The following is a 15,777-nucleotide window of genomic DNA, read 5'->3' on the forward strand; positions in this document are numbered from 1 at the left end:
TTGAAACACTGGTGAAGTTTATATGTCCATATAACACAACGAGTTGGCTAGTGCAGTTCTATGTCAGCCTTCTCCAAAACAACTACAGTGGCTGGGAACTGGTTCTTTAGAGTCCCAAAAAGAGCAAAACATGACAATAAAATTACTGCCTGTGTAGCATAATCCAAGTGTTCTGAAGCCAAACGATTGCAGTCCAAAAGACCTGTATTTACAACAGTATTTAGTGCAAGTCTTCAGTAAAACTGTTGTTTTCGAAAGTGTTCATGCTTGTGTGTGCCCACACTTCTTGTTCTGCTCAATGTGAACACGTGACATTTCCCATTTCTGTGTATTGTTAAAAAAATCTATGATGATATTATTGGTTGGAATTTTTATGGATGCCAACTGGTCCACCATGACATAACCACTAAAAATACACTGTTTTCCAGGAAGTAAATGTAATGGGATTTTGATCTAAAAATACAAGAAAATAAAATGTTTTTATAAATAATAAATTTTGTGGCATTTATTGTTAAATAGGTGTATATTATGACATGGAAAATTAGCTAACAAGGTGACATTTTTTCATGTTGTAGTTAAAATGTATTAACGTACATTTTTCTCTTTGTGCATGTCTGCTTGTTGATTGCATGCTGTCACCTCCCCTAGGTGTTCATAGAGAAGGCCAAGGGGGAGATTCTGGGCGTGGTCATAGTGGAGAGTGGGTGGGGCTCCATCCTGCCCACAGTCATCATTGCCAACATGATGCATGCTGGGCCGGCTGAGAGGTCTGGTCGACTTAACATTGGAGACCAGATCATGTCCATCAATGGGACCAGTCTAGTGGGACTGCCACTGTCCACCTGCCAGAGCATCATCAAGGTATAGTACACCACATATGTGTGCACGCGCGTGTCTGTGCATGCAATATGTGTGTGTTTGTTGAGTTTTAGGCCTGATAATGAATAATAATAATGAAAATGCTATAAAAATGACAGCAACAGAAATTTAGCAAAATCTACATACATCAAGTTGCATCATTATGCATTGTGTCTGTGTAAGATGCATTTTAGTCATCCAGGTAGCAAAATGTTGAATAGAAACAAAACCCACTGGACTTCAAATTAAGGATCATTTGAAGTCCAGTGGATTTGTTTCTATTTTTTTTTTTTTTCTAAATCAACACGCATTGTAAAAGTAGTACACTGGTCAAGAACAACATGACCAACTGAAAGACTTGATATACCTCCTAACCTGGCTGACGCAGCGGCTCTGTGTGGGACACAGAGCTACGTCAGCAAACCCATGATAATGAGGTGACTTTGTCATCAATAAATTGTGACCCTTGTCCTTCTAAAGCTCTGCCCTGCCCCCATGGGGCGCAGTCACACGTCAAAACACAACTTGCTTTTTACGACAACCTGCTGCTAGCTGGGTTGCGTCTAGCTGGCATACATTTCCCATGCCCTAAGATAGCAGTTAGGCTACGGTAGACTGAAGCCGCTTTTGTAGGCAGTTTTGCGTAACAGAATTAAATTTGCCCGGTGCTAATGAAACAGCACTCTGATGCTCGCTCACCTGGTGTTAGCATAATGTGTGCTTGTAACTGTGGCTAATATATGCTGACAAAAAATATTTTTGCTGGCGAATATTTTAGTTACAACTAGATTGAGCTAGCAAAGCAGTTTTGCGTAACAGGTGTGGAATTTATTACGTTTGGGCGATTCTAACAAAACATTCCTAGGGGTTTAACAGTTACTGGAGATTTTAGACTTTTTTGAGATTCACTTTACCCTACCATAAGTCTACTCACTTGTCTGCATAACAGGGAAATTCATTTCATCTCTGTTTCAGTTTCAATATTTGCTGGCCCGGAGCTTTGAGAAAACACTGTCGGGCAAATGACAATATCAAGCCCTGTTTTGGCTAAAAGGCTAACGTTACTATGATACTAAAAGACAGCTAACCTACCCGAGCGTAGCAATATTGGAGTGGATCTACAGTATTCTTCTTGACAATACACTGGAATGATGTTGTTATCCTGATTAATCCAGGACTGTAGTAACTTCAACTACAGCAGCAGTTGATGCTGCACCTAGCTAGGAACCATGAGACTGTACAGCATCTGTACTTGTCTGTGTATTTGTTTCTGTACGAACAAGCAGAGCAATTCAAAGTGAGTCCTCTTTCTGTTTTGGTTGAGGCTCTATCTATCCTGCACATTTCATGCCAAATCGTACCCTGGGACAAATAGGATAAACACAGAGAGCAACACATAGAGTTAACCAATTTACATGGCAATGGTCTCATTATGCCATGCTTTGAAAATAATTTTGAAATGTATTGAGGTAAATATTCTACATGTAGGGGCTTTAATTAATCACCATGAATGTGCTCTAGAACTGTACAGAATCTGTACTTGTTTGTTATTATATTGATGTTAGTTTTGGTCTTGAGTGTTTGATTTTAAGAGGTCTATAACACTTTGTTTTCCAAAATATTGTTGGTGTGATAAGTTGTGCTGCTAGATCTACATTGCTACATTTGTGATCATGGGTAGATGTCATTTAATTTCTTACTACATACACATAATTTCTACCTCTATCTGTCTCTTGAATGTGTGCTCTATGAGTGTATGGATACGGTTGCATGAATGTATCGAACATTTTGTGGCCCCACTGGAATTTTTATATCAAAATCACAACTGGCATTATATCATGTGTCTTTAGTATGGCAATGTGCAAACAGCAACTTTACACATTTCAGTGACACTATATTGTTTCCTCTGTGTAGGGTCTAAAGAACCAGTCCCGTATCAAGCTGAACATAGTCAGATGTCCTCCAGTGACCACCGTACTCATCAGACGGCCCGACCTCCGCTACCAGCTGGGCTTCAGCGTCCAGAACGGCATTGTGGGTAGCACTGATGAATCGCTTTGCAATGTGTTAAAAATGGCAATGTACTGCAGAAAAGACAAGTTGGTAAAATATTGAAGAAGGGTCGTACTTTCAGACTCGAGCCCTATTCTCTCTCCCCCCTTCCCCAGATCTGCAGCCTTATGCGTGGGGGCATCGCTGAGCGGGGCGGGGTCAGGGTGGGTCACCGCATCATCGAGATCAACAGCCAGAGTGTGGTGGCCACCCCCCACGAAAAAATTGTCCACATCCTGTCGAGTGCTGTGGGAGAGGTGAGACATGGGGTCTGGGGTCATGAGGTCACTATTAACATAGAAATGGCACAATCAGAATCTCTTTATTCTCCAAATGCATTAAATGTACAGGAATTTGTCTTGGTCACAATACAGTAGAGACGTACTATTAATTTACAGGAAAAGTCCCTTAATTTCTAGTGTCTCTGTGAATCAACCCATGCATAAATCCCTAATAAACCCATACTAACCTTACTTTTTTTTAAAGCTATGTTATTCTTAATGGATAATTAATGTTTCTGTAATGGAGAAATTTAAGGACATTTCAGGGATAAAATTATTTCCTGTATAGGTACATTTTTGGTGCCCGCCAAAGCATTTTCTGCCAGCACCAAAGTGGGAAATAAACAGCACTTATCTTTTGACTTTTGGCACAAGTGGAAGAGATGAGATGTTTGAGTTGGCAACAATGAATGCTGACTGTGGGGAACCCTCCAAAGACCTATTCTGTTACAGGAAAAACCAGTAATTAAACAACCTATTCATGTTTCTCTACTCTCTTTTTATCACTCTTCTCTGTTTCTCTCTTTATCTCTCTCTCTCTCTCGCTCAGATCCACATGAAGACAATGCCTGCAGCCATGTACCGCCTGCTGACTGCCCAGGAGCAACCTGTTTACATCTAACAATAACCCCTGACCTCACACACCCTTTAAACTGTCAACATTCAACTTTCACCCCTGACCCTGACCCCCTGTCCTCAACCCCATATACATCCTACATGAACTACCCATCTGTCCACAGTTAATGGAATACATTGAGTTTTTGGTTGACCAATGCATTGTCTCATTGGTCAACTTATCCGTTAAGTGATGAGAACATAGACACCAAAATCATCCATGTGTCCCTGGTAGATTGTTCATTATGTTGAGTGATAGTATAGGTTCCATGCTAACACTTTAGCATACACTATTTAAGGCCACTAGCATTTTCTTCAAAGTGAGAAAATGAGAACTTGTTAGCAGCTCTACAGCTAAATGGTAAGTAATCTTAAAAATGATATGCTGTTAAGTCTGGCAGTTTTGTGTAGGAGATGATATACATGATATTACATGAAATATGATTGAAAATGAGGTAGTGTTTTGAACTAGCAGAGGCTACTTTCTTGGAGCATTACTTGTTTTGTTTCCAAAGTGTGCATGGTGTAGGCTATGATTGGAGACTGTATGGCTAAAATCCACCTGAAATTGTAAAAAAAACAAAAAAAACCTGGCTACAATATTTAATTTCTTAAATGTATTAATATACAGGCCATAATGAAAACCACTAACAACTTTTTATTACTATCACTCAACATAGTGTATGCTAAACTGTTAGCATGGAATCCTGGGAGCCAACTATCTACCAGGGACATATGGATGGTTTTGGTATGTTTTCATCACTTAATGAATAAGTTGACCAACAAGACAATCTCTTAAAACTTTGCGTATTACTTTTAGTTTCAAGTCATCACTTCCTTCATAAGGCACAGCCGACGGGACGTGACTGGAGACCGAAGACTCTATAGTGTTAGAAGTGGAGCAACCACATGCTGCTGTTGACTCGCCCAGACTGGCATCTGTCTCTCTCCCATCCATTGCCCAGTTGTTGACTCTCTTTTGTCTCTTTCCTCAACACCGTCTCACAAAATTTTGTGAAATGAGCGCGAACTTTGAAACGCAGATTTATGTGTTGTGGACATGAATTATGTGCAGATTATGTTCCTCCACCACAAACTGGATTATGTGACAGTAGCAGAAAATTGGACACGCCATTTTCACATGTCCGTCACGTGAAAAGCTTAGCTAACGATTACGTTTAGGCAAGTAAATAACTCACTAATACCCCTCACCCCTCCCCAATCTCCACACCGTTTTCTTCTTTCCACCGTACTATTTCAATGTCAAACGGACTTCTCTCGCTTTTCACGTTATTTGCATTTGAAGACAGCGTGCGCATTTCATAAATTTCATGAGACCAAGCTTCCTTTCCCTATCAGCTGTCCCTCCCCTCTCTCCCTCCTACTACTGTAATCCACTCATGATAATACCTCTGTGTTCTTTCCACAACACAAACTGCAGTAGAGAGGGAGTGTGTGAAATTCCTGCTGACAAATGAGTGTGCTGCCATTCGCTCCCCCTCATCACATTCCACACATTCAGTGAAGAGTTGAGGCGGGGAGACACGAGCTACTACTTTCCTCTTCGCATTTCCAACAGGAAAGCATTCCGAGCTTTTCCGTTCCTTGAGTGTGTTTTTTTTTTTTTTGCTACTCATGTTTTCATTGCATTTGTTTAAGTTTGTATTTCCTGGACATTCTTTAAAGAAGCGCCTGGCCAGGAAAAGCAGCTCCAGTCAGCACGTTACAACTGTAGACGTTATAACCTCCCATTAACGTAACAAGTGAGCTAGTGCTTGGGTGGTGGGGTTATGCATGATTGGAGTGAAACTATGCTGATTTTAAAAAGTCCACCTGTTAAAGGATAAGGCTGGTGTTTTTTAATGCATTTCTTTCCGTCAACAAATCCTATGAAAATAACAAAATCAGCAATGAATTTGTTTTGCTAACAAGTCTCGTCCATGTAGCCGATGCTCAATGAAGCCTCATGTCCCAGCAGCCATAGAACTCCGTTGTATTAAAAAAACGATTAAAAACCCGTCAAAGAGCCATGCTGCTGCTCTGGGCAGCATATTTCATCATCACGATGCACCGGGCCAGCCGACTTTTTCCTCAAACAACTTAATAAGCCGACCGTAAACACGTTTTCCATCTCAGGAAAGTAGTTCCGTAGCACCGAAAATAGTCCCCGTCGTAATGAAGAATTTGTTCCCATTTGAATTTGATTTGGTAATAACTACAACAGCCTGACTTTTCATGGTAACAGTTAGCGATTTTTAAAATTGAAACTATGTCTTTGTGAGCTGTATTTAAAGGTTTTTAGCTTACAATTGAAGCCAATGACTTCCGGTTTGAAGGCTAAAAACGATACGTGGGAAGTCAAAAAGTAATGGGAGTAAAAAACGCATTGTTGATTTTGTTTTTTCATAGGATTTGCATTAAAAAACACCAGCCTTATCCTTTAAAGGGCAGTTTATAGTACAACAATTTATGATCGCCCGATGGACATCGCTACAGTCACCAACATTCCATCATCGCTCAACTTTGATTTTGGACGCTGTCGCTCATAAAAAGTATAAACACTAGAGCGATTATAGAACGCATCGCAGAGTCGGAGCCTACAGACTCCACCGCCTCCAACCAGCTGCTGCAGTCTGCTTTTAATAACACCATGTAACGAAATATATTTTCTTAACTGCACTAATTGAAAATTTTACCATTTGAAAGGAAAATAATAATAATACAGTTTGTAAGCCAGTCTACAGAATAGCCTAATGTACCTACATGTTATGTAACTGCTTTTGCAATGTTATTTTTCACTCTTTCTTTTTAAATAAGAAGTTTCATTCAAGTAAATCTATTGTCTTTATCCAGGTCTAGATAAATAGCATAAATTGTCTCCTCAGTGTACGTTTTATTCTACAGTCTATTACAAAAGTACGGTCTTCCAGAGCTGTTGATTACGTTTAATTTGAGCTCAGAGAATTAATCGACGTTAGGATAAGAGAGTTCCATAATGTTGTCATGACAACTGAGCCAGCGATGGGGTCAAAGTTCAATCCAATTTAAGTCTCAGCGATGGGCGCAACGACCATCGCAACGATGACAGATCGCCTGTCGCTGGAAGTATAAACAACATGTCATTGCGACCGATGATAGAATATGATCATCGCCAGTGGTGACAATCATAAATCAATGTACTATAAACTGCCCTCAACACCAAAGTGCTGTAGTAGCAGTGTTGTTAGAACTAAGAGAATCGCTGAACAAAATATTTAAATCCGTTAGAAAATCAGAGTTACTTACTAGTATGTGGATGTACAGCACACCAGGCTGCAGTTGGTTGATGCTTGTTTGACTTCTACCGTACTGCCTGGTGTACGAGTGCACACTGTATTTCCCTTATACAAGGCTCTTGGGGCTCTGCACTGCCTAAACTGTAATTCCCCATTAATGTAGTCTGTTACCTCCTGTTACAACGATCACCAAAGACCTCTTCCATACATATTCATCCCTTTTTTAGATGTAGCATCATAGTTAAAAACCAAATTTGTGAATGGGTGACAGTTGCGTGTTGAATTCTGACTGTTATTACATTATCAGTTCAATATTAAATTTTTTGAAAACTGATATTTTGAATCTTCCTGTTAATGTAATAAAAGCCAATAATTCAATAATTATTACATTAGCAGGAAATACGTTATTAACAGGAGGTAACATTACATTAATGGGAAATCTATTCCATTATCAGGATTATTACGCTATTAGCTGCAAATTGTTATCTTAATGGTTTATTCTGTTAATGGGAAGTTATTCGGGTTGCAGCTGTAACACAGCAGATAGTGTGTGTACATTCTGGCATGGCTGTATTTTCTCCTTTCCTGCTGAAGTGTAGTTAGTCAGAGGGAACACAGGCTAAGAGACCAACCATTGATAAGCATGATAGCCCATTTTTACGGAAGAGGATTAGGGCCACATGTGAAAAATGTATTTGAGTTCTGAGTTTAAAGTCAAATTCTGAGTTTAAAGTCAGAATTTGAAGTCAGAATTCAGAGTTTAATCTCAGAATTCTGACTGCAAACTCAAATAAATTTTTCACATGTGGCCCTAATCCTCTTCCGTACATTTTGGCCTCAGAGCATGCAGTGAAACCAGGCATTACACACTGAGGGACATTTAGCCAGAAAGTGTAGAGGCTCTGCAAATGTTCACAACAAAACTTGATGTCCACCAAAGCTACAGGTTCATTAGTTTTCCATTACAGGAGAAGCAGCTAAAATACAATTGCTGCACACAAAAATACAGAGCTGCAGTCAGTTTTCAGTTCTTGCAATGGGGAAATTGTGAGTAGTAAACAATTGTGTACGGGTTCAACTGTTAACAACTTAAGTGCAATGGTCTTGTTTTATATTTTATTTAAGTTGAAATGTGATACATTTAGTCATGTTTTCTTATTTTAATGTTTTGGGGCAATTTAACAATATTCCATATTTATGGCCAATAACACTGTAACTGTATTAGTGGAGCTCATTTTTTAAACTTGAAGGGTGCTTATCCTAAGACTGGGTATAATATGATGATATAGCTGCATCCTAAATTAAATTCTGTTTATTTTCTTTTGAGTTTCCATAGGTTTCTCATATGTGATGAATTTAAGGTACTTTGAATAGACATATCAGGTCTTAAGACTTCATATACAGTGCGTTAACTGTAGTAAATGTGTGTGCACAGGACTGAAACTAACATGAACTATTGGAGCGTTTTCTGAAGCCTGCCTTTTTGCGGGAAAAAAAACCTGGAAAAAAAAAACTTTGAGGTTGCTGAAGTTATAGTGTGAGACAAATTTCCACTCTTGCAAATGTAATAAATTACCACTGAAATTTAAGTGCTATTTGAACTGGATCAGTTGTACTGGGGTCCTGTAATGTAATTTTTAGGTGCAATGGGGGTTATTTATAAACGTTATGACTAAATCTAAATCAGTGGCACAGTTTTGCACAGTAACAGCTAGAGTTTCACTCCAGTTATTGTAATGATTCCAATGAATCTTTGGACATGACTTTGGGGGTTATTCTCTACACCCATACTAAATTATTCTCCTGCCTACAGTCTTTGATAATGCTACGTTAGCCTCATCGCTAATGTCAAGAAGTGTGACAAACTTTACAGCCTTAATGTCCAGACTTGTGTGTTGTGACCCTTAAAATTCCATCCAATCACCATTTTATGCTGTAGGCCTACTAGCTAAATTACCATGGCAAACAGTGGAAGGACCGTTCTATCAATTCAAGTTCTGTGGTTATGAGAATCTGTCGTCCGCCAAAAATGTATGTAAAATGTAGCGCATTATAACATTACGCAGACGTCAATTTAAACTGGATTTCTAGTATCAGTTGACTTCTGACAATACAGATAATTACAATTACAGGTCCTCCCTAGTAAAACTAATCCAGTTCGAATAAGGTCAACAGGGATTTTGTCCTTTGATGAAGTACAGTACAGGACAGTGAAACTTGGCTTTAAACTGATAAAGTGCTGATAGGAAGGAAATTGTCAAAGGCCTCTAATTTGGACTTTAACTCTTCAACTTTGTTTCTGGATCTACTCGCTGTGTGCCCTTTTGTGAAGCTTCCACTTTTGAGTGACCTAGACCAACTCCCCCCATCCCCCCCTCCTGTTTTATTTGGTGTTTTAGCAGCCTGCATCCGATCAACTTTTTGATGTTTGTCTTCACAAGCATTTTTTTTCCTCCTGCTTCACAGCTGCTTGGGGAAGGAGACTCCCGTTCTCTCTCTACACCCTCTGTATTCAAGGCTTGACTGCAAAATGTTGCCTCCTTTCCCCCAAAATCCTAACTTCAAAATCCATCGCTTGTCCCATTGTCTTATCCCCATCGACGAAGCTCATTTTGGCCTTACTATTACTGTACGTTTTATTATGTAGAAACGATACTGGAGAGGAAGAGATGCGACGGCAGCCATTTTTTGGACTTTAACATGGGCTTTTCTGGAGCCGCGTGATTATGCTGTACCATTCTTGCTTCTAGTGTGTGTGGTGTGATTACGACCAGTGTACTCCACGTTCAAACAAAAACCAGCTGGATACATAAAACATACATATAGATGAAATATATAGAAAAATGTGTAAAGGTATATACTTCTAATGGTTCTTTTGTGTGTTTGGATTGACCATATAGGCAAGCTTCAGTGAATAGAAAGCAATGTGAAAGGTCGGTTAAGGCGAGTGAAATGTAGGAAACTTTGATTGTGTAAAATGGCATTAATGTATATATTAAGGTAGAGCACAAGATAATGATTTAAGGTGTGTGTGATATATCGCCTTCCCTGATGCGTCAGGGATAGTAGGCTAGTGGGACACAACAAAGCCGACCTTTGTCAAGGAATTCAAGCGAATGAACACTTGAAAATGGTGGCTGCAAGGTTGGCTAACAAGTATTTATAAGTGCACTCATTTTGAATGTAATTGAAACTTAAACTCTCTCAATGTGTCTAAAGACGAAAAAGCATACAAGAAAAATACGATTTCTGTAAAGCAGCAGCAATGTTTATTTATTTGCTAGCTTTTTCTGTGACGTTCCAGCTATTGAAGCTGCATTCCTGTACCAGAGCCAGAATGTTTGTAACAGTATTTACAACAACAATAAATGACTTGCAGAAGGACTGAAGTCTCTTTGTGGTTTCTGAGTGGGTAATGCATGAGGTAATTCATTGAGATGGATAGTGGAAATATCTCATGTGGGTTGGAATTTTCTTTTCCCTTTAGAAAATGCCATAGTCATCCCAAATCAAAAGGACATTTAACTGTAACAATACTGTTATTCACTATGTAGAGTCAAGAGTCATTCAAGATTTGGGTCCAAATCTCAAGGAAATTCCATTGATTATTTGACTAATTTGAAACTGAATGTGGGGCATCACAGTGTCTCAGTGGTTAGCACTGTATCCTCACAACCAGAAGCTTGGAGGTTTGATTCCTTGTCCTTTCTGTGTGGAGTTTGCATGTCCTCCCTGTGTTCTCCTGGGTTTCCTCCCACAGTCAGGTGGATTGGAGATTCTAAATTGTCCATAGGTATGAATGGTAGTGTCTGTCTACCTGTTAGCCCTGTGATGGACTTCAGACCTGGACTGGATGTCTCCCTGTCTTCATGCAATGCATGCTGGGATAGGCTCCAGCAAGGGCGTAGGTTTGATTTTGACATTGGTAGGGACACAAATGGGGGAGGTCCGGAGGGGATGTAACCCCCACTGGAAGCTGAGGCATTTTACATTTATGATAGACTTCTGACCGCCATTTCATGTCATCTAGATCAGTGATTCTCAACCTTTTTCATATCGAGGACCCCTAGTTTAGTCCACATTAGAGCCACGGACCCCCATTTGATGAGATTTTGTCTCTCGGACCCAAATCTGAGAATACTTTTATTGTTAGATATGATTTTGATCCAGAATCCCATGACTGTCTGTATTGTAGGTAGAGAGATAACAGTGAAACTAAGATCAAAACAGTCATTCTTCTACATTCTGTAATTGTGTTAACTATTTGTAAATTAAATAATGCTGAAGTTTAACAATTCATCAATTTGCTGGGGACCCCCTGGAACCCCCTCAAGGACCGCTGGTGGTCCCCGGACCCCACGTTGAGAACCACTGATCTAGATAGTTATGGTAGCCAATACACTCATTAACAGACACACAGACACAGGGGTGTAGCACATTAATGAATCCTTTACTCAAATTTGCCAGCTGAATGGGACTTTGAAGAGCACATTTTGTTTTAAGGCAGGTACTGTAGTACTGTTGCCTATTCAAACCAACAATCTGTATTTACATTTAAAATAATAATAATAATAATAATAATAAGATATTGTAAACTATATAAACCCTACATACAAACAGCTGAGTCAAACACATGCCTACGCCTGTCATTAACAGAGATGAACTGTTGGCATATTTGTTTTACATCAGTGTTGTCCAGTGTGGCACACAGCAGCATTGTTCAGTCTCACTTGTGACATGTAGGCTACTTACGGTCGTCACTCGTCACAGACGCACGCGACACGGTACTTAAATAAACTAACTTTAATGGCGAAACACAACTGTTACTAATATAAAATAGGATGGAGTCTTCACTCGCGTGCTCGCCGGTAGGCGGAGCTTTGGCTCTTCTTGCCCACAGCATTTCATACGTTAGCAAGAAATGGCAAAGCCAATCAGCGATTTTTTGGGGGCGTTAGGGAGGCGGTGTCACGCCAATTTTTATCCGGGTGACGCAATAACATTCTAAAACAGCTGTTATACTAAAGTTTCGTTACAGCGTCCGTTGCTATGCCGACACGGGACACCAATGCACTACACCAATGCAGCGGGACTCGTAGTAGAGAACGCGATCTGTTAACATTGACTAGACACTGACGGACAAAACAACGTTTATTGTCAATCAAAATAATTGCTAGGGACATTTCAGAGTCGCTTGATATTGGTAGGGACACGTCCCTACCGTCCCTACCCAATTCTACGCCCTTGGGCTCCAGCCCCACCACCACCCTGAGAAGCGATGAGCAGGTAGAGAAAATGAATGAATAAAACTAAATGAACGCTGCTTTGTACAAGCCAATTAATCAGCTTCAATTCAAATACATACAGGTATGGGGCATACGTGGCTTGGTTGGCTGTGTTGTATCCACTGTTCCTGTGATGTCCTGGGTTCAAATCTGGCCTGGACCTTTGTTGCATGTCATCCCCGTTTCTCTAATAATGGAGATTCCTTCATGGCACTAACATATACATCTATGTAATTATCAATTTATTTCAAATATGGTATATCTCAGCTCTTTGGCTTCTTAGGTGATTAGCTGATTTAGGCCCAGATCTACCGACATGGATCTGTTAAAGGGTAACTTAGGTATTTTTCAACCTGGACCCTATTTTCCCAACTTTTTGTGTCTAAGTGACTAAAGGGGACAACAATTTTTGAAATTGGTCCAGTATTGAGCGAGATCGCGTCAGCCGGCAACTGCGAAAGGGGCTGCAATGTAATCCGACGGGGCAAATGTGCACCGTCAATGTACGTCCACTAAAAGTGATTGTTTTTGCCACTGACAGGCTCAGATTGTTATTATAAGTTTCTGACAACACTATGGAAAGGACCCTACAGAGAAAGGAAACGTTTTTCTTTACCTTTCGCTTGATTCGGTCTGTATGTAACCAAGTCTCGCGAGAGTTGAGTTGTTGCAGGATGTCAACTGTGGAAACGTGAGTGAGAGTTGGAGAGAGGAGTGCCGGGAGGAGTTTGTTGTGTTGGAGTACAGAAATCGTAGCTTAGTGTTATCTAAAAGATTTTAAAAAAAAACAATGGTTCGTGTTTGCGCATTTCCGAATTGTGCCAACAAAATGTTGCGCAACACTTTCATAGACTACCTTTGTTTGATAGGGACACGCTGAAGTTGTGGCTAGTTGGCTGCCAACACTCCTGTCCATACACTGCGCCTTGCAGACCATCGGGTCTGCAGTGACCATTTTGACCGGGATGACTACTGCCAGTCAAAGAGGAGAAGAAATCCTATACCAAAGCACTTTTTCCTAAAGAAAAATGCTGTTCCAAGAGTGGAGAGACCTGCTGCAGACAGAGTGGAGGTAATGTTATTAGCTAAAGTTATTGTGTTGACCTGGCATCAGTACACATGGCAAAAACAATCACTCAACTAGAAGGGCACTCGGAGAGCGCAGACCTCCGCCAAGGTTCGTGCTATTATTGCTTGTTTGTGAGTCGGATCCGGATCCACTCCAAAATTTAATGGGTTCTTCCTTGGCCCATGCTACACCCTTCCACGAAGTTTCATGAAAATCGGGCCAGTAGCTTTTCCGTAATCCTGCTGACAGACAAACAAACAAACAAACAAACAAACGGCACCGAAAACATAACCTCCTTGGCGGAGGTAATAAGCCAGTAGTATGTGCAAAATATCAACTGAGTCATGACAGATTATAAAATATCTATATAGATTAATTTCCCCTTTTCAGCCTGCGTGTGCGTACAAAAATGTCATATTTATGCTTACCTGTTATACTATTATAAGATTATATTATTATAAGACCATTTTTATGCCTACATTTGTATATCCTATACATTTGGAGATATCATAGAGATACTTACTGGCAATGAATGATGATGGTAGTTATTCAATGAGCCCCTATACACGGTCTGTTCTAATAATGTCCACATTGAAAGACTCATTGAATAATTCTCTCCAGCATTGCCAAGCCCGTAGCTCTGTGACTGTGTAATGTTTACATCACACATCCATACTATATGGCTAGTCTGACTTTTGAAGACAGGGAAATAGTTGTATACTTACCTGTTTTCCTACACTATTAGGACCTGTATGAAAAGAAATCTTAGTTGGAGCTGTAAAATAGGAATGTTCTTCATACTTGGCTGTGGGAAAAACCTACTTCTTCTTTACTTTTTAGGGAAGTGATGGTGGTGATGTTTCTCCCAAAGCAACCGAATTTGCTGCAGTCCCACAATCCACTCCTATCAAGACTCAACACAGAGCAGATCAAAAAGTATCTGGATCAACTGGGCCTAGTCTCTCCTCTAGCTTGACACTTCTTCTTTCAAGTCCACATCAGACCACACCACGCACCAAGCCATCATTATCTGGGGCGTACCTTGCACTGCCTCTTACTTGGGCACAATCAGTGGTAAGCTTAGCAGTGCTGACACCTTTTCTGAATAATTGAATAGTAACCATTCACCTCCTACATTACTGGAGTGACACTCAATGTATATTGTTTTTGTGTGTACAAGGACCGGACTGCCACCGCATCAACCACATCTTTGACTTTCTTGCATACAGCCAGTGAAGACATATCACAAGTGAATTGAATGACTTGTCTTGTCATCTTTGTAAAAGGAAAAACTTGGCTCCATCATACAGCTATCAGATCTGCATAGTACTATCGTTGATGTTAGATTCAAAATCCATTATCGAGACATCTTTGCTGTTAGTTATAAATTCCACAACTATCCCGTCTCTTCAGACTCAACTGGAAGATGCAGCGGAACCTGCAGTGAGCGACATGAGCATGAGCTTCGGGGAGATGGATTATCTGGATCCCTTAGACATCAGTTTTGCACCACCCAGCACCACCTCGCCTTCCAGCCCAGTATCTGTTTCTGGCTCTGCCTCAGGAAGCTCCCATGGAGATACTCCAGGAGGATGGGCTGAAAAGAAGTGGCTGGTGAACGAATCAAAGCTCATGGAACTTTTTAAAAGATGCAGCAAATGTGGCTGTTGCATAGTTGAGAAAAAAGTTACAACAAATTCCAGCCAAATTAAAATTCAGTGGACCTGCCTAAATGGACACTCAGAAAAGTGGGCATCATGTCCTGATTGAAGAGGGATGGCAGAAAAACAACCTTCTGATATGCGCAGGTACAGTTTTTACTGGAGCAACACACATGGACATAGCAGACTGGGCTGAACTACTCAATGTACAAATTCCAAAGCAAACCCAGTTTTATGCCATGCAGTCTACCTACCTCATACCCGTCATTCAGTATGCATACAGAGATCGACATGAGAAAATCATGGAGCGCCTCACTCAGGAAACGGCATCTGGAAAGAAAATTGACCTCTGTGGTGATGCCAGATGTGATAGTCCTGGTAAGCATTTTACTTGTTCATCGAAATGTAAATGTTTATTACTGTCATTTCACTGTGAAACTGTAGAAACTTTGTTTTTCTCCCCAGGTTACAGTGCCAAATGTAAAAATTAGCCAATGTAAAAATAAAATACAACATCTGTTTGAAACCTTATTTGACTGGTTGTCAAATATTGTGGATATGCCATATCTGATAAGACATTGCTATGCTGTAGGTTACAGAAGCATCCAGCTCTGTAGCGATGGAGGTCATGGGGTTCCAGAGGGGGCTGAACCACTTGCTGTGTATGGGAGTGGATGTAGG

At 40.3% G+C, this 15,777-nt stretch overlaps 1 protein-coding gene across 1 annotated transcript in view; it reads left to right on the forward strand.

Moving 5' to 3' along the window:
- apba1a (amyloid beta (A4) precursor protein-binding, family A, member 1a) overlaps nt 1–3,813 on the forward strand; it is a 27,536-nt gene extending 23,723 nt beyond the window's left edge. The window contains exons 9-12 of the mRNA XM_078285252.1: nt 649–861; nt 2,773–2,892; nt 3,027–3,167; nt 3,742–3,813. Coding sequence (XP_078141378.1) covers nt 649–861; nt 2,773–2,892; nt 3,027–3,167; nt 3,742–3,813 — 546 coding nt within the window. The remainder of the gene's footprint in view (nt 1–648; nt 862–2,772; nt 2,893–3,026; nt 3,168–3,741) is intronic.
- The last annotated feature ends 11,964 nt before the right edge of the window (nt 3,814–15,777 follow it).

This window comes from Centroberyx gerrardi, chromosome 8 (genome assembly GCF_048128805.1).
Source record: "Centroberyx gerrardi isolate f3 chromosome 8, fCenGer3.hap1.cur.20231027, whole genome shotgun sequence".
In the NCBI taxonomy this organism is placed as follows: Eukaryota; Metazoa; Chordata; class Actinopteri; order Beryciformes; family Berycidae; genus Centroberyx; species Centroberyx gerrardi.